Source organism: Meles meles, chromosome 8 (genome assembly GCF_922984935.1).
Source record: "Meles meles chromosome 8, mMelMel3.1 paternal haplotype, whole genome shotgun sequence".
Classification (NCBI taxonomy): Eukaryota; Metazoa; Chordata; class Mammalia; order Carnivora; family Mustelidae; genus Meles; species Meles meles.
This window is the reverse complement of record NC_060073.1, coordinates 89,905,006-89,923,793: the sequence shown is the minus strand read 5'-3', so window position 1 is coordinate 89,923,793 and position 18,788 is coordinate 89,905,006. Positions and strand designations below refer to the sequence as shown.

Sequence of the window (18,788 nt, the reverse complement as noted above, 5' to 3'; positions counted from 1 at the left end):
GCCTCTCCTGTTCTGACCTCGTTCCATCAAGATTTTCTCCATTGTTATTCCCACCTACCTCTCCCACCCCCACATTCTTGCTGTTTGTACATAAGATGCATTCAAAATATCTGTTGGAAACAAAAGGTGTATAGCTACAGAAAATAGATCAGTTCCAAAATCTCTTGCTTTTTGTCTTCCCCTGTGTTTCTTCATCGGTCTCTCCAGAGAGGGAAGAATTTCTTCAGGAGGTTTTGGATCAAACGAGTGATAATTTAGGCCCTAGCTGGAGAATTCCAAACCAAAAGCAGTGTGTGCCTGTCCATGTGCATGCATGCATGTGTGCGCCCATGCATGTTTGTGCATGTACCCAGGCAGGCACGTGTTCGTACATATGTGTACACATGTCTGGCAGGGTGGTTGTGGAGCCTTGCTGTGTGGAGGTTTGTAAGGAAAGGCAACTCTTGGCCCTGCTCACTGACCACCACTCTATTTCCCTGCTTGACTTTAGTGTGATGGCCTTGGATGGAATAAACTACCTTCCTAGGAGGGTGTTCTAGGAAGGCATGACTCTAGGCTGGTCCTTTGCAGGGCTGTTTTGAGGTCTTTATTTCCTTCCCTCTGATCTGAAGGAGGGTTTGGATGGGCTGGAAAAAGCTTGCATTATAGGTGTCAGTTCTGGGAGGGTTTACCTTGGTGCAGTTGGCTGCCTTGGGTTCCAGATCATTGAGGGTAACAAGTTCTCGGAGGAGGCTGCTTTCTTGGTAGCCTCCTTTCACACCACGCAGCTTGAAGTAGGCCTGGCTACGCTGTAGAATGAGCCTCAGGTTGACGGCAAATCCAGCCATGTCTATTGCAAATGGTCGGTGTGGGTCGAACACTGTCTTCCAGCCGACCACCTTCCCTGCCCCGTTGACCCGTGGGGCCTCGTACCGAAGGCCACCAACGAAGGCAACGGGCCACACAGACACCCTCCTGGTGCTGCGCATCTACAAGAGGGGATCCAGAGTCAGGGCTGGTGGCACCGCTGAAGTGGAATGGAGCCTGTCCCCAGAGAAGGGGAACTCGATTAACCGTATGCAGACAGGCCATCTGAAGCCGTACCAGGGGATCCAGCCCAGCCCTGTCTCCAGATGCATTCTCCACGGGGGGGGGGGGGGGGGGGCACCTATAGGGAAACCTGCCACACTGTGAACAAGGCCTGACCTCTCACCCAGCTGACAGGCTGCTTCTTTGCAAGACTTGCAGCACAGCTTCCTCTCCTGCAAAACTTCCATCTTCCTAATTTCGAATCTAAAATGACTCCTTCCCCTGCCCCAGACTCCCATGACTCACCAACGCCAAGGACAAGCTGTTCCACATAGAATGACCCCACTTGAGGCCTTTACTGTGACAATGCTTCTAAGGCCAAGACTTTGGTCTAAGAACTTCACCACCACCAACTTTCTTCCTTTTAACTAGTGGTGACGGCTGAAACTTGCAGCGAGTTTTCTCCATCGCTTCCCTGGTTCCCCACAGTCTACACCGACCCCAATTGGCACTGGTACCCGCCCCCCCCTCCGCCCCCACCCCACCTCCGCCAAATCCTAAGTTTTCTCTATGTGCCCATTTCAAAGGGCCCCTCAGGAGGAGTCCCGGGGCCCCACACCAGAGGCCCTGAGCCGGCATCCTCCCCCCCTTCCCCACCTTCTGCCCCATCCCACACCTCCTCAAAGAGCTCCAGACTGTAGGTGTTGTCGTCGTCGGCGAAGTAGACCACGCCCGGCTGGCTGGAGTTGCGTGGGAAAGTCTCACGCAGCCAGCGCAGGGCCAGGTTGCGCTGCATGGTACCCCGCGGGATGCGTGGGTCACGGGCGTCGCCGCGCAGCTTGTAGTTGCGGGGCGTCTCCACGTGCAGATGCGTGTAGTTGAGGCCCGTGTCGCGCAGCAGGCGTGCGGTGAGTGGCGTCCGGCGCGGCGCGTCCTCCACCACCAGCCAGTGCAGGTTGGGCACGTGCAGCAGCGTGTTGGCCATGCGCGTCAGCTCAGCCTTCTGCACCGGGCGGCTATAGGTGGGCGTCACCACGTGGATGGTGGGCAGTGTGTCAGACCACGGCGGGGGCCGCGTGTACACATACTCCGTGCGCACTACCTCCACGATGTCTCGGTCCGACATGCAGTATTCCCGGGGGTCGGCGCCCGGGGGCGCGTCGCGCCGGGGGTCACTGCCGTCATCTGTGGGGTTGGGAGACACACGGTGTGGGGACAGACCGCGCAGGCCTGGCTCCGGCCTCAGGTACTGGGCGGGAGGGCGCCCGCCCCGCTAAGACAAACCTCTCCTCCACTCCTGCAGGATTGTCATCCGAAACCTGCCTGGGGCTCTAGCTTTTTAAGCTAAGAGAGAAAGCTACATCCTTGGAATTCTCTCGGGCATTTTCCTAGTTCTGACTCCCGAAAGGACACAGAAATAACCTCTTCCTCCTTCTCACATTTGACAGCTCTGTAGCTATTTGAGCGAGGCTGGCCAAATTCCAAGACTGCCTTCCCGCTTCTGAAATGTGTTGGGTTTTATATGACACAGTGTCCTGACGGTGCCCACTCTAGTGCCCTGCCCTCGCCATCTGGCCAGAGCCGCCTACACTTGCCCCCTGTACTGGGGTAGCTGCCACAGGGCCCCAGTCCAGCCTTAGGGTTTTTCTAGCCACAGCACACTGTGGACTCTACAGGCCTGACTTTGGCTCAGCCCGATTTTCCACAAATTTCTATTTAAGTGGGGCCTCCCCCTTCCTTGTCTTATGAAACCTGGTGTAAAATTTCATCTTTAAGTATCATACTTCCTTCCAGGGTTATGCCTATGGTTGTCAGGATAATTGTGAATGCTGAACTCGTTGTTTGTACTTCTAGATGTTCTTAAATTTTGGCCTACACCAAAAGACAGAGTGGAAACCTGGTTTAGCTCTTCTGCTGCTTCCATGTCAATCTCCCGATCTGTACATTCTGGACTCATTCAACCGTCTGGGAGATTAGCTGTACCACTGACCCCAGCTGTGCTAACATCCTTCTAGTGTATAAGCATTACTCCCCGAGACACCACGAGGGACAGTGTGTGGAACCTTGCAGAGTCTTGGCCTCTGGTGAAACACTCACAGCCACCAGGAACCCATTCCTTCCTGAAGGCAACCTGTTCTGGCTGGGGCAGCTCTAACCCAACATTTTTCTAGATCCTGGACGTTTTCCTCATTACTGATGCTATCAAGTTCTATCAAGAGGAGAAATCAGGGCCATTGGTATTGTTGTTTTTAATGAGCCCCTCCTCTACAAGTTATGTCTTTTTGTTTGAACAACTGTGTGGTCCTCACTGCTCTCACAGCATCTCAGCAGGAAGTGGTAAAAAGTCAAAGGACATATCTCGGAATCTGAATGCCTGGGCTCAGACCCTGTCCAGTTTTATCTCTAACTACTGCCCTTGGGCAGGTTCCTCAGCTTCTGATGCCTCAGTGTTAGCAACTGTAGTATGGAGCTAACAAAAGCATCAACTTTACTGAGTTACTCTAGGACTAAGTCAATATACGTAAAAGACTCAGAACACTGCTAGGCATGTTCTCTTTCCTTGTGTATAGAGGGAGGACAGTTGCCAGCCCTGTGTCTGGATGGCTTCACGCAGCCAGAGAAGGGATGAAAGAAGCATTCTCACCATGGGGTAGAAGTATGGTCCCAGGGAGGATGCTGGGAGTCAGCCATTCTGTCACCTCTCCTCCTTCCCATCGCTGTTCAGCAGATGGACTGTGTATGGTGCTTGTATGAGGTGTGCCGCTGGGCTCTGGGAGATGGTACCAGATCTGGGCTCTTAGGGAGTTCAGTCAGGCAGGCCAACAGTACAATAAGACATACAGTGATGGAACCTGCAACTGGGGCAGGAGACACCATGCCCCCAAGGGTGTGAACACACACATCAGGAGACTAGCTCAGCCTCTGTTGATCAAAGTTGACTTTTTGGAAGGGTTTTGGGGTCAAACTGGGAAAACAACAAAGTTGAGGTAAGAGAGATGGGTGTTGGGGATTCTGATCAAGATATATAAGGGTTTATTTATCCTGCAGTCAGTAAAACTGAGGCCTGGGAAGAAAGGTTCAGAGCCATCTTCCCACTTTTTCTTCCATTTAAGTCCTCCCAAACAGGTGGGTCTGGGCCCTGGGAAGGTTCTCCTGCCTTCTGACCTGGCCACAGTGTGATATTAGCACTTTGTACTGTCTTCAGGGCTTCTGCAATGTCTGAGTCACAAAGGCCTCCCAGCCACCCTGACATGATTTCAGAGGCCCTATTGGTATACTCAGGAGACAGAATGCCAGCTCCACAACCCCAGGCAGCAGCAGCAGTGCTTAGCAAAACATTCTGACACCTCTGACCCTAGAGCTCAGCCAAGAATGGAATCCACGTGATATTATGTCACTTTGCATATGGTAGCTTTAACCCTTCTGGAATGATGTGATTGTAGGATAACAATTCCAAAATGAAGAGCACCAAAGACAAATGGTGGAGGATAAATGTCAGGAAAGGCTCTAAGTGCTCAGCATTGGGCAGTGGGAATTCCTTGATCTTCAGCCTGGAAAGTCTTCCTCATGGAAGCTTCAGGAACTGCTGGGGCTGAGCAGGACCCACTGCACACCTGTGGAACAGCCTGGCTTCTGACTAGGATTTTTGACTACTGACGGCATCCAAATCACTTGGGCTTAGGAGCTCCATGTTAGATCGGCAGACCCTACCCTGGATCCAACCACTTTTTGGGATGGGCCTGGGCACTTTTTAATTTTATCCTGTAATATGATGTACGTTTCAATAGGAGAATTGCTGCCTTAGAGGATTGAGTCTGTGTGTGCATGGAGTACACTGGAGGGAAGAAGAGTGTGAGATGAGAGACCACGGAATGAGGGGGCAGGCCAGATGAGGGGCACATGGAAGGGGCCAGGGTACAGGGAGCCCAGTGTGAGAAGGAAAGGCAGACTGGTGGAGGGGAAAGCTCTGGACTCAGAGCCAGGAGAACCTCGTTCCAGCCTGTTCATTCACGAGTGCTTTGTGGGACTTTTTCTCTCTCCAGGTCTATTTTCACTAGGTAGGGCTGACAAGGTCAGGGCTGCCTAAGCAGGAAAAAGACCCCAAACATTATGCTCTCCCTGAAGAGTTTTAAAACGCAGGCCAGAAATCCTGTCCATCCATCCTTCGCTACCCATAGCTGAGAGCAACCAATCCTTACACGTCCTGAGACTGGATGCAGAGTTGTGCATGGGGTCTCTGCATGTGTGTCTCTGCATGTGTGTGTCTCTGTACATGTCTCTGTGCATGTGTGTGTGTTTCTGGGCATACATATGTGTGGAGACATTCTTCACATTCCCAAAGGGACCAAGACATCCCTAAAGGTAAGGTCATTGACCTCCCAGCTGCCTAATAAATGAAAACATGAGCTCCATCATTGTTGGGTATGGTCATTCTTACAGCAGAAGCCTGGCTGGGACTTGGGGCCAGAGGTTGGGGGGCTCACCCTTGTGCGCGGTGAGTAGAGGCGCGATGGTGCTCTGGTGCCACACGGTGACAAGTAGTGTCCAGGGCAGTACGATGAGGACAATCGCAAGGATGTCCCGTCTTTTCGGCATCTCCAAGGCTGGCTGGGCCCACAGCTCCTCGTTACCTGAGCGGTGGCAAGGTCAGGAGAAGGGTGGCCCCAGGGGCGACGGCAGCAGACGGTGGTGAGCACAGGGGAGAAAAGAATAGGAATGGGCCGGGCAGGCCAGGCACAGGGAGAGCAGAGAAGCCGAATGTTGGCTAGCAGGTCTTACCAGCACTCACAACCCACCCATTGCGGAAGCAGGTTTGCGGAGTCTGGCCAGACCGGAGACTGAGAAGGGGTGGCTGTCCAAGGGCACGATCAGGAACCCTGTGAAGCAGACACCTGCAAGAGAGAGCAGAACAGGATGGCCAGAGACCTGGGGCCTTGCTGTGGGGCTCACAGCATTGGGGTTTTCCCAGTAGAGCGTGGACTGCCATCTCCCTGAGGACTGCCCCAGCTTGCCTGCCTGAATGAAATGAGATTTTGTCCCCCCCAGGCACGGGGACATGGTGGTGCCCAGTGACATGATTCAGCAGGGCACAGAAGTTACGGGCATGACCTTGAGACACATGTGCCTTGTTTTAAACCCCAACTCTGCCACCAACAAGCCATATGCTCTTTACCAAGTTATGGGTGCTCTCTGCGCCTCTCTGTTTTCTCATCTGTGAAACGGGGTATGACCACTACCTATTTCACAAGGGTTTGAGAATTAAATCAGTTCATACCCATAAAGGCCACAGAATGGCGCCTGGTACCTTGAGTGAGTAACTCAGCTCAAGACCTGTTAGCCACTCTGATGTCCACATGTGTCCAGATGGTTTCTTTCATAGCCTAGAACAAGGGGTCAACTTTGGGGTGAGAGCCAACAAAAGATGTTTTTGGGGATAGGCCCAGAAGGAAATGCAGCAAGTGCCTTCCCTTCATCAACGTCACATTGGGAATTTTTGTGAATTTTACATGGCTTGGATATCGGCAAGGTGAAGAGGGTCCCCGTGGAGGCTGCCATACGCTGGGAGACAGCACTCACAGTGCAAACAACGGGGTTCCAGGAGAGATTCCCTTTCTGTAATTAGGGTGAGCCTGCTAGCCTCCTCAGTACTACAGAGTGAGTGTCTATCAGCAGCATCTTCTCTGGGCCTTGTCTTACGTGACAAGGACAGCAGGCACAGAGCCCTCATGACCACCATGGAGACTGTCACACCCTATTCTCTGCCTTCCTTTCTCCTTCTGTGCTGAGCCCTGTGCAAGATGCAGGATCTAGGCAGCGCCTGGCTGGTTCTGGCATTCCCCCCCCCGCAGCACCCAGCCCTGGGCAGTGATATGCCTTAGAAATGGCAGCTGCCCCGTCCAGCCCTGGTAGCACATGCTCTCCCCCTCTGGCAGTGTCAAGAGACAGGTCAAGGAGAACCTCTGTCTGATCCCCACCCACCCAGCTTGGGAAACAGCGTGTTGTCCTCTCCTTTTCTGGTCCTCTCTCCAAATAATTTTGTCACCTTGTGGAAGAAGTATGTCTTCCAGTGAAGAGCACTGCTGTTTCCAGGGTCAGGCCCACATCCCCGCCAGCCACCTACCTACGAGAGGCCTGCTCTGCCTCCACCATCTCCTTGTAGGCAGGTGGTAAACAGGCTGCCCCACCTTCCTCAGGGAAATGGAAGGTCCCCCAGGCCGAAATGTTACAGGCAGGGACAAACGATGTGGACACAGAGCAGGGAGAATAATTCTAAAACTCCTCTTTCATGGTCCCCACAGGTGACAGAGCCCAATGTCCTACCCCAGGAGGCTTATCTGGTACTTGTGTGCTCAGTAGGGCAAAGTGGAGTGACCTCTCGCCACCCCCAGCCTGCGCCCCCCACTCCAAGGCCACGGACAAGGCTACAAAGAGCTGAGTCAAGGCCTCGGTTTGGCTGGGTGATCTCAGGCCACATTTGATGGAGGACAGGGGAGCTCCTGGAAGGCCTGGTTGGGAGAGTTCCTTTGGATTCTTAGTGATACAAAAAGGAGCTTTTCCAAATGTCCTTCATCTTGGGGAGGGTTAATTCCAGGGTGGAGAAGGCACCAGAGAGGCAAGGTCCTGGTCAGTCTACTGCACGCACATTCAGCCTGCTCAGTGCCTGCACTTGCCTGCTTTTACATTTTCCCCCTCTGGGCAGCCTCTTATCCCATGCCTCCTACCTCTGGCACTTGCTCAACCTTCCCAAGCTTGTCTGCTCGGGCTGTCGTTAGTAATAACAAGCTGTTAGGCAGCACTTGGTGATGTTCAGAAATGACGCTCAACACATCACACTCAATCCTCATGGCGCCTCTGGCCACAGGTACGGTTGTAACCCCATTTCACGAGGAAGTCATTGAGGCCAGAGAAGATCAGTGCTTGTCCAAGGCTGTAATCAGGTCATGGTAGAGCAAGACGTTAAGTGCTGATCCTTTGCCTCCATGCTGTCAGTGGGACTATAGGAAGAGAGGTTCCAAGTCCCAGAGCCTCAAAGCCGGCTCAGGTGCAGGGTGAGCACAGATCTACACAAAGACCCTGGCCTAGAGCTGCTTCAGAGCCAACCTTCTTCGTGAAAGCTGCCTCCACTGTGGGGTCCAAGCACTTCCCTGGAGGTGGGAGCAGGAAGCGGGTTCTGGGGGAAGGATGTAGGCAAGGGTGTAAAGGGGACTCTGGAGATAATTTTGATCCCATCTAGTCTTTTTGGTCAAAACATCTATGAAAGGAAGGGGAGGAGGGAATGAGGGAGAAAAGCTCTAAAAATAAACTTAGCAATAAACCCAGTTGTGCATTAATTACTCTGGAAGCCATTACGGCTTGAAAACCCCATAACTTTAATGGAGGCTATTATAAGCATAGTAGCAAAATCGTGGCGCTAATTACCAGGCAGTTATTAAGCTGCACAGAGAGCCCTCAGCCTTGGAGAAAGTTGGCTGGCCAGCTGGGGGCAGGTTTCTGGAAAGTGGGACCTGGGCAGGGGAGGGTCCTGGGAGTTGGATCTACTCCTACCCCAGACCTGGGCTTGGGTGGGAGACGGGAGTGCAAGGATGACCACCTCGCCACAGCCTACTCTTCTGTTTGTGCCTTGGAGGGAGGGCAGTAGCTTGCCCGTGGTTGCAGGCTCAGACCTCAGAATTCTTTTGGGCCCTCACTGGCTAGGGCAGAAGAATCAACACAAAGATGGAACAGGTGCTTGGCCACACCCAGAGGCCAGCAGAGGGGAGGAGGCAAGGTCAGAAAGAACGGGTTGCTTGAGGAAGTGTTGAGTGGAGGGTGCAAGGGGTGGCTGACGGGAAACTGCAGGGGCCTTGCTGGTGCCATGACTCTCCATCTGACACTGGTCACCCCTGTCTGTGACCAGCCTCAACCTGAGGTTGAGAACTTTAGGCCTCTGTGACAAGAAATGCCTTATGTGGGAAAAGTGGGGTCAGGTGGGCATTCAAGGCAGGAAGCCAAACTAACAACTTTGTATGGAACTTAGTCATGATTTAATAGCTATGGAGAGTGTCCATGTCTGGGAAGACCTATTTATAGGGACTTGTCTCTGGGGTTAAGGAAGGGTGTCATGGTCTGTGTATGAGAACCAGGGGACATCTGGGATCCTGAAGGAAGTGCCCAAGAATGGGGCAGAGACAGTCAGGCTGAGCAGAAGATGCTGGGCCTGGGGAGGCAGAGCTGGAGGCCAGGTTGGCTTCAAGGCTGAATGATTCCAAATGGATAGAAAGGCTTCCTCCTGAGCCTACAGGTGTTCAAACGAAAACCACATCAATGCCCCTAGTCCCTGAAGAGGAACGTTATTTAATTACATTCAACAAATATTAACTCAGCATCTGTAGTGGGCAGGCACTGCGTCAGGTTCTATGGGCAAAGCAAAGCAGCAGCATGGGAGAGGGAGGTAGGGGCTTCCTTCCAGGATCTCACAGCCCAGAGAGAGGGAGGTAGGGACTTTACACAGGTGTCTGCAAGGCTCCCATAACAACACTCAGGGTAATGTGTGATGAGTACTCATGTTGCAGAGTGCATGCGTGTGCATGTGCATGTGCATGTGCGTGTGTGTGTGTGTGTGTGTGTGTGTGTGATGGAGGTTAGTTACAAACAAGCTCAGAAACCATCCAAGCCACTTGTCTCTGGAGGATGTTAAAGCCATGTCACCCAATAAGACTGGGAACAGTAATTGGAGAGTCAAAGGAATCCATTAAAGTGAAGAGTCCTTCAAAATACGCACATATGATACATGTTTCAACTTAAGTAACTCTTAAAGAGCCAAGAGCTCAATAGGTGATGTTTTCCCAGGACTGCCCTGTATGTGGTCACTTTCCCCAAATCCAACCACTCAGCACTAGCTAGCTTGTTTTGACACAGGGCCTCGGCCTTTCCTAGAGCCAGGAGATAGCTGAGCTGAGTTCCATGTTGCCTTTCTGACATCCTCCTCACCAGCACGCGCTGCCTGCACCCGCACCCTCCAGTGCCGATGTCTTTGAAGTGGTCCAGGACCTGAAGGATACCTGGTGAGCAATTCAAGTGCTGTACTCTCTACGATTTTTTATGACATTTTTTATGACACACGTCTTCACCTAATTGGGAGAACTTTTCCCCTAGAGTCATCTTATGGAGTCTTTTGAGAGCATTCAACTCAGTTTTCATAGAGACAACACATTTATTTCTTTGCAATATCTGGTTCCTGTAATATCTTATGATGGTGACAGCAAGCATGATCATTGTAAACAGGCTGGGAGCAGTCATTATGGCCTCTCTGTAAGCATGTGGCTCAGCTGGTACGAGCGGGAGTGGGCTGCCAGAGGGGAGGTCCAGCATCATGCTTGCACAGGCAGCCGTTCCGTGCTTTACAGATGGGGAGGAGAACATCGGTCATGTGTGCAGTCAGTCGAGGAAAGGCTGGTTAAGAGAGCTTCTGCTGTATGTGTGAGGGGAAAAAGCTGTCCTCTGTCATCTGGGAGCCTGAGACACTGGGGCTCATGAGGCAGATGCTGAGGCCTTCCCATGCAGAAGCACAGCCAGCCTGACTGGTCTGGGCCCAGAAGGAGGGGGTGGGTGGGTGGAGAGAACTAGGGCAGCCAGTGTGGCTAGGGAAGGCACAAGGCCTTTGAGCATGGGAGCAGGGATGTGGCAACAGAAGGCAGAGAGAGGGGAAATTTTAAAAGAAGATAGTGGGAGGGAGGCTGGTCAAGGCTCTAGCGTTACCCTTTAGCCCCAGACAGCGCACCTTTCAAAGAGAGGCACAGACTTTGTCCCTGAGATACGCAGGAGCCCGTAATGGGATCAAGGGATTAGTACTGATTCTGCTGCCACTGCTCAGGAAAAGCCCAATGCCAGAGCTAATCAGCGCCTGGGCCAGTCAATCCACACTTCATTAACCCAGCCCCAGTCTTCTGCCCCACCACCCAGTCCCGGCTACCCCCACTCTCCATCCCCCAACCTGGCCCTGGCTTCCAGCCACCAGCCCCTGCTGGGGAAGGGGCAGCACACAGGCATTGGACACTCATTGGGGGAGTGTCCAAGGAGCTGCAGTGAGCAGGTTTCCTGCTCCTCTTCTTCCTCTCTTGTCCCCATGACCTCAGAAAAAGTGAAGTGAGGTCCTGTGGGATACCTGGTTGGGACTGTAAGCCTTCCTTGCAACAGCCTAATGCTGGGCCGACAGGATTCATCTTCCTTTGATCTTCACAACAGCCCTGTGAGGAGGGCAGGACAACCATATCCCCATTTTATCTTCAAGGGAACGGAGGCTTAGATGGGCTGTGTGACTGGCCCAGGGCTCAGAGTCGGCTGCTGGCAGAGCTCCCGGTCAGGCCTTTGGACTCTGAATCAGCGTGCCCCCCAGGTCCATGCTGCTCGCCTCACTACAGACCTGGTGCTTGCCTCCTGCCTCCCCCACCCGGTACTTCTGCCCCAGGGACAGCTTCCTGAGCTTGCTGGGGCCCATCACTGGCCTGCCGTCCTGGTGGTCAGGCCGAGGGCCCCAGGGAGGAGCTCCCTCATCCTGTCTTCATGGTGCATCACTGAGGAGAGGAAGATCCAGGCCCTGGGGAGGTCCGTGTCCTGCCTCAGGGCCTAGCCACTGCTGGCTTTCGCTCCTAGGTACTTCTGAAAGGAAGGATGGCAAGGATTCCAGATCTTTCCCCATCTTGTCCCTTTCTAGCTAGGAAAACCAATCCAAGGGCTTGGGCAGAAAGAAGAGTTCGTTCACTTCAGGCTTGGCATAAAGCATACTCTTACGCTTTGGTTTTCTTCCAGCCCAACAATGTCAGAAAATGCAACTTATGGTTTGTTTCTTTTAGTAACTCCTTTGTTTTTCTTTTTGGTTTTTCTGAAACAGCCTTTGGATTCAGTTTGGATTATGATTCAGTAAGAAATAAAAATTGGGGTTTGGTTTCGTGTGGTACTTTGAAAGGCCAAGTGCATTCTGGTTCACTGCAGAACAAGAGATGGTCCCCAGCGGGTTTCACTGAAGTTCCTTGAATTGTGTAGCTTGTGGGCTTCAGGCAGGGAGGCATCCACACATCCCAGAGCCTCCTCCAGGCAGGAGGCCCTTAGAGAAAAAAAAAGCTTTATTTTGTGGGGACATCGGTTGCTACTCTCAGTTGGGGCCTGCAGAGGCTGGGGCCCAAGCACACAGATGACCAGCTTGTTCCCTCAAGAGTGGGGACAGCAGGGAGGACGCAGTGGCCTGGGAGATAGCATGTTGAAGGACACAGGCTTGATGGAGGGTTGTGGAGAGTTGGGCAGTGGCCCAAGGCCCATGGGGCACCCCTGTTCAGAGATAGCCTATGGCAGGATGTGAGGGCTGACAGCAGAGGGCTGGGTGGGCAAGACGGTCAGCAGGGATGCCCTGGTCACCAGCAGGACAGTGGAGAGTTCCAGTCTGGCAAACAGCAGCACATGGCCACTCAGCCCTTGCCTGCATGCTGGGGGGAGAGCCAGGAGGGTCATGCCTAGCTTTGGAGTTTATGGGACTGGGAAGCAGTCCCTGCAAAGTGCTGTGCAGCCCAGTTCCTGGCACAGCATTTGGCTGGGGCCTTGGGGCCAGGAGGCCTTGGGGCTCTGGGCCCGCACAGTGCCACTGCCCTCACCTCCTTTGCCCTCCTTGCTTGTCCTCTTTCCATATTCATCCCAGGCCTGTTCCAGCAGCCATGCCAACTTTTTGAAAGGAAGGTCGCTGCTCCTGAGTGCCTTCATTTTCTGCCGCTATCTAACTAGTTATCATACACTCAGCCGCTTCAAGTGACCCTCATCTACTCTCTTCAGTTTCTGCGACTCAGGAGCCCAGGCACGCACAGCCCAGGGGCCCCCAAGGCTGCACTGTACTGGCTGGGCTGCATTATTCTCTGGAGGGCTCACCTGGGAGGAACCTACTTCCAAGCTCAGGCTGTTGGCAGAGTCCTCTACCTTTCAGGCATGGGAATGAGTGTCGCTCTTCCTGCTCCTAGAGGCTGCCCTCAGCTCCTAGAGGCTGCTCCAAGTTTCTGGCCATACAGGTTTCTCCAACATAGCTACTTACTCCATTGAGCCAGCAAGGGGAGGATCCAGAGCCACTGAACTAACAAGACAGTGTCCTACACACTTATGGGAGTGATAGCCCATCACTGCTGCCACGTTCTACTGCGAGAGGCTGGTCACAGGTGTCATACACACCAAAGGGGGAGGAGATTATCAAAAGGCAAGAACAACAGGAGTCAGGAGTCATCGGGGGACACCTGAGAGTCTGTCTACCAAAACAAGGAGGTCAGATCCCCACCTGACCTTCAGCTCCTGTCTGGCCCCCATAGCTGCTGAGGGTGACGGCAGGGTCTAACCGCAGTCACAGTATTCTGTTGCCGCCCTTCCATCTCCCTTTGCTCTCCTCTGCCCAGCAAAGTGGCACACAGATGGATAGTGAAGCAGTGGGGAGCCTGCGCCTGGAGCCCGAGAGCCTTGGGCACAATACTAGAGTCCTTCCTCCTCTGCTGTGTGACTTAGACAAATTGACCTCTCTGGGTCTTGGTTTTTCCAACTATAAAACAGGAATAAAAACAGTATTTCCCTCACTAGGGGTTTTAGGGTGATGAGGCAAAATCCGTATAAACTATCTGACACAGGGTTGGTGCCAATAAGAGAAGCAGTTACAACTGCCAACCTTGTAGCCCTGGAAAGGGCCCGAGATGGGTCTGCTTGGCCTTGCTTCCCTCCAACTCCCTCCAGCAGAACTTCTGGCTGCTGGAAGTCAGGGTGGAAACCACAGGCCCTGAAAGCCCTGTATCACCCCCAAAGGAGGAGGCAGTGAGGACAGGTGGCTGGGCTAGGCAGAAGAGACATCTCCCTGTCTCAAGGGCTGAACTTGGCCTTTTACAGTATGGGGTCATTGAGAAGTACCTTTGATTTCTCCAGCCTCAGGTTCCGCATCTCCAGTGTGGAACCGTTGCCTCTTTTATTGTCTGGCCTATTCCACTGTGACCTCAAATACAACAAGACTAAGATTTGAGTATCATCTTTCCTCCTAGAGTAGCTCCCCATCCCTTCCTTCTGTCATGCATCTTCAGCCAGTCCCAGGAATGCCCTAGATCCCTCCCCCTCTTTGCATCAGCTGGGGTTAGCACCTTTGGTCTGGCCTGCCCCTAGGCCTTGGGGCGCATTTCTCTGATGCAGGTCCAGATCATATCTTTTGCTCCCCTAGCCACCTACTGTGATCTTTCTTCAGATTCCAGCTCACTGCCTGGGCCCTCCCCCCTTACTGACTTGATCACACTCAAAACTTTTTTTTTTTTTTTTAAAGATTTTATTTATTTATTTGACAGACAGAGATCACAAGTAGGCAGAGAGGCAGGCAAAGAGGGGGAAACAGGCTTCCCGCTGAGCAGAGAGCCCGACGCGGGGCTCGTTCTCAGGACCCTGGTATCAGGACCTGAGCCGAGGGCAGAGGCTTCAACCCTCTGAGCCACCCAGGTGCCCCCACACTCAAAACTTTTTGTCTCTCCTGCTAACTGCAACTTACTTAGCTTGGCATTCAAGGCTCTTTACCTTGTGGCCCAGTCTAACTGCACCCTTTTCTGTTTCCTATCTCCTACCCAGGGCAGTCTCTGACCTCTACCATCCAGAGCCTTCTCCTCTCCCTGCAGCAAACTTGGGAAAGCTCTGGAAGCAGGTAAACCTGCTTGGTTCATTTACATGGTAACTGCTCTTTCCTAACTAGGGCCAGCATCTGGGCCAGCCCCAGGGACAGAGGTCTTGATTTAGAGTCAAGATGTCCTGAGAGCAAGCCAGGCCTGGCCCTCACAAACTAGCATCCCCACTATTTCCTTCCATCTGCAATCATGCTTCTTCACCTTGGCCTCTGACCCCTGCTGTCCCTCTTGCTAGAACCTCTGCCATCATCTCATATGGTGGGAGAGGGTCCTACACAGGTCCTTGCCTTGTGGAAGTCTGAGTACCAGTTGGGTGTTTGGGGCCCTCTTGCCTCTTACCACTGTCTCTACGCTATACGACTGGGGAAGGTGACTGAGGTCCCCTGCTCCACATCCTCCTGGCTGTGGAAAATTTGTCATTTTGCTAAGGCATTTGGCATTTCACTATTGCCAGGCTGAGTCTCCCATTCGAACAAGTCATCAAGGCTGTGCCAGCAAACTCTAGAGTCCCCCTTCAGAGTGATTTCACAGGGCAACAGCTTACTTCACACACAGGTGCACACAGTTCGGCGCTCACAGCCACATCCCATCTGAATGAGTGCACGTGTGTTCATGGGCACACGCGAGCACACCCTCGGCTGGGTTTGGTTATTGCTTCTGAGCCCTGCTGGAGAATCCCGTGATTGGGTCTCTACTCAAATGAAGGATTACCTCATGTGCCCTTGGCCTCCAGTGGCCTCAGATACCAGAACACAGATATAGACAGGCCAATTCACTTTCTCTGTGGTGCTGTGGGTAGGGGCAGCCTCCCCTAGAAACTACTGGGAACACAACTCAGTAGTGATTTGCAACTTCCCAAATGATTTCACATTGGTCATCTCATTTCATCAATAAATCCTTGTAATTCCAAAGTTTTAATTGATGCTTTGCAGATGAAGAAATTGAGGCACAAGGGAGTTGAATGTCGGGGCATCCTGGGTCCAGTCTGACAGCAGCCCAGCCTCACCCCTGCCTGAGACCTGCTCCCTGGGTGGCAGTGGCCCTCTTCTCTGCTCTTTTCTCTTCTAGTAGAAGCTCCCTGCAGGCTGCCTCTGGGGGGCACTCTCCCACCTCTGTGCTGGGCTGGGTGGAACCGAGGGCTCTTCCTCCTGGTCTTTGAGCCCATGCTGGGCATCTGTGCTTCAGTCCCGGCCCTTGGCCCTGTCCATCAGAATGGGTGGGGCCATATATTTTACTATCCAAACTGGGCCCTCCAGACTGTGGTGAGGAGTCAGTGCATCAACAATAGGCATGCTCAGGGGCTGGCCTGGGCACACTGGGCAACGGTCCCCTAACTGGAGCCCACTGTTACCCACTGTGTGGCACCCAGTCATGGGAATGAATGCCAGCTGTAGACTGAGTCCTTCTCCCCTCTGCCTATTCCCCAAATCAGTCTTCACCCCTGCAAAGGCTGCCCAAAGCACAAATCGACATACTTGGTTTGTGCTGTGAGCAAATCCGGAACAGCTCTTCTGCCCTCTGCATTATGAGCTCTGGGAGCACTGGGGTTCTCACTGCTGCTGGGAACACCTCCCCATATCCTCTGCCTGCCCTGGCCTCTCCTCACCCCCTTGGAGACAGGGAAGCAGAACTGGCAATGTGTGTTACCCTAGCACAGGTCAAGGCCACACGAGGATACAGTAGTCCTGCCTTGGATCCCACGTTTATAGCAAAATCCTCTTCAGCCTTTCAGCTCAGCTTGCTGCAACACTTGCTCTGTGAAAGGTATAGGGGCAGTTTGGGACATAAGGTGGGGTCTTGCCTCTATGTGGCATGCACCCATGGGGTCAAGACACCACAAACACCTGCCTGGCTGAGAGGGAGTGAGGGAAGTAGGAGTGGAGGGCTCAGCAGATTCTGATGTAAGACAAACAGCAGGGGCCAGTGGGGCAGGACACACAAACCGACAGTTGTTAGTGGAACAGTGGTATCAAGGGCCACTCAGGCTGCTGTATGACCCTCCTTTTCTGCCAGGCTGCCTGAGCAGTAGGGGGCGGCCTGCTACTTGCAGAGGCTGAGGTTAGGGTACAGTCCAGAACCCAGAAAAACTGTAGTATCCTAGCCTCCTGGGGTCTGATTGCTGGGAGGACACAGCCCTCATCTCATCAGCACTTGACTACAGAGGAGGCCCAGGGAGGATGAGACAAGCCCAGTGCTGGGATAGGTAGGTGCCAAGCACTGACTCCAGTGACGGCCCATAGGATGGAGCAGGGAACAGGTCATAATGACTGAGTTGGCACCCACTAGACCCTTGCAGACTGGTGGGCAGGGCACGTGACCAGGACCTGGGGGACTGGAACCAAGCAGGCCAGGTAACCCGGTGGGTCTGGCCCAGGGACTAAGGGTCCATGACAAGGGTGGGCTGGGATAGCGATGCAGAGCCTCCTGGACTGTGGGTGAGGGTGGAATTCAGACATCTTGTGGAGAAGGTGTGAGCAGCCAATGTTACTCTGTCCCTACAGTACTGTCTTTCCTGCCCTCATATTGTCCAGGCTGCTCTCTGCCTCATTTCCTTTGGTGCTGATGTTGTGCAGTTCTGGGTGAGGGTGCTGACTAGGTGAGGCCATTCTGAGCCCTATGCCCTCAGCCTGCCCTTCCTGCTTTGAAGCCTTTCCTGGCCATGCTCTTTCCCAGGCCTGAGCACTCAATGTCCATGAAAGCAAGGTCTAGCTCTGGAAACTTCTGTGTGCTTTTTGGTTTTCATGTTTGTCTCCAGCTCCTGGGCCATGGGTTCTTCTGGGGGCACCAGGCCTTACTTACCTCTGGATCCCTTCATAGGGTCCAGGCCCTGACACAAAGCAAAAATTGCACTGATAGCCCTGTGACTCAGTTTCCTTATCTGTAGCTCTTACTGACCTATTTTTAGGATCAAGTGAGGGAACCATGGAAAACATCCAGCGTGAGGCCTATAAACGATGAGTACTAAAAATGTTAGATAATGTAATGTAAAATAGTAATTACAACTTGTTTTAAAGATTCAGCTAAATCCAAGTGCCTAAAAGAGAAGGGGAAGAGAGAGGGGGCATCTCAGTTCCTTCCTCCCCGGTCTGCACAATCGGCCTCTGGGACAGCGTTTCTAGCAGATTCCTCCCCCCAAGGATGAGGCTGTGCTGAGAATGGCCCCACAGAAAGTAGGCACATGGGCACGCAGCAGGGTGATAAAGAGAGGTGCCTGCCTGCTGTGGCCCGGGGAAGGCAGACTGGCCCTGGGGAGAGGCCATGCCTAGGAAACCCAGCACTCAGGCCCTGTTCTGACCTCTGGGCTGGGCTGACTCCTCTCGCAGGCTCTTCGTAGTTTCCCAAGCTCTTTCACATACAGCTGCCCAGCGTCGTCTCTCAGCACAGCTCCCTTGGGAAGGCACTGCCTTCTTTGTTCCTCTTTTACAGATTCAGAAGCCGAGCACAGAACTGAAAGGCTGTGCCAGGAGTAGACAGCCGGGCCTGCCCTGGTGTTGGGACACTTCCTTGTGTTGCCCCCACCCCCACCAATGTCAGTCCAGGTTTCTGCCCAACTCTCTGAGACACACGCTCAGGGAAGGACTGGGGATTTCAGGTCAGATGCCCCTTCTTCTCTTCTGTCTCCAGAGATGTCAGGACATGGAGACTCCAGCAGCTTTGGGGCTGAGAGCTGGCCATCAGCAGGGGGCTGGTGCTATTGACCCCTGAGCCCTGTCATCCCTGTCCTTTCTCCCTTGGAAGCAGGCCAGGTTCCTGGAAAGCTTCATCTCCCCCCTTGGAGGCTGCCCAATTTCCTCTGTTACTTCTGCCATATCCCTTCGATCCCTCCTGGCATTAGCTCACCCTATTGCATGGGTGGAGACTAGTTAAGGGAAGGCATTGAAGGTGGAGGGGGGAGTGTGGGGAGCCCAGCCTCAGCAGGCCTGTGAGTCTAGAGTGGGCAGTGTGCGCCACCCCCCCCCCCCCCCACCGTGGGCAGGCTGGCATGAGTGTGATGAATGGAGGATCCCTAAATCTCAGTCCCCCAGACGGTAGATTATGCTGACACTATCTCTGTGTTTTACAGGCTGTGTGTTATACAGCTAGCAGCAGGGGGGCTACAGATCACCAAGAAGGAGCCTGCACAGTGCA

The 18,788-nt window shown here is 53.3% G+C and overlaps 1 protein-coding gene across 2 annotated transcripts in view; it reads right to left on the bottom strand.

Annotated features, from left to right (window-relative positions):
- The window catches only part of B3GAT1 (beta-1,3-glucuronyltransferase 1), a 29,897-nt gene that overhangs the window by 3,282 nt on the left and 7,827 nt on the right, over positions 1–18,788 (bottom strand). The window contains exons 2-5 of one of the 2 annotated variants that reach the window (XM_046017460.1): positions 5,805–5,900; positions 5,493–5,639; positions 1,685–2,193; positions 672–968 (exon numbers count right to left, since the gene is read on the bottom strand). In XM_046017460.1, coding sequence (XP_045873416.1) covers positions 672–968; positions 1,685–2,193; positions 5,493–5,639; positions 5,805–5,808 — 957 coding nt within the window. In that variant the 5' untranslated portion in view covers positions 5,809–5,900. Of the gene's footprint in view, positions 1–671; positions 969–1,684; positions 2,194–5,492; positions 5,640–5,787; positions 5,901–18,788 lie in introns of both variants that reach the window. The other variant, XM_046017461.1, reaches the window with a different exon arrangement.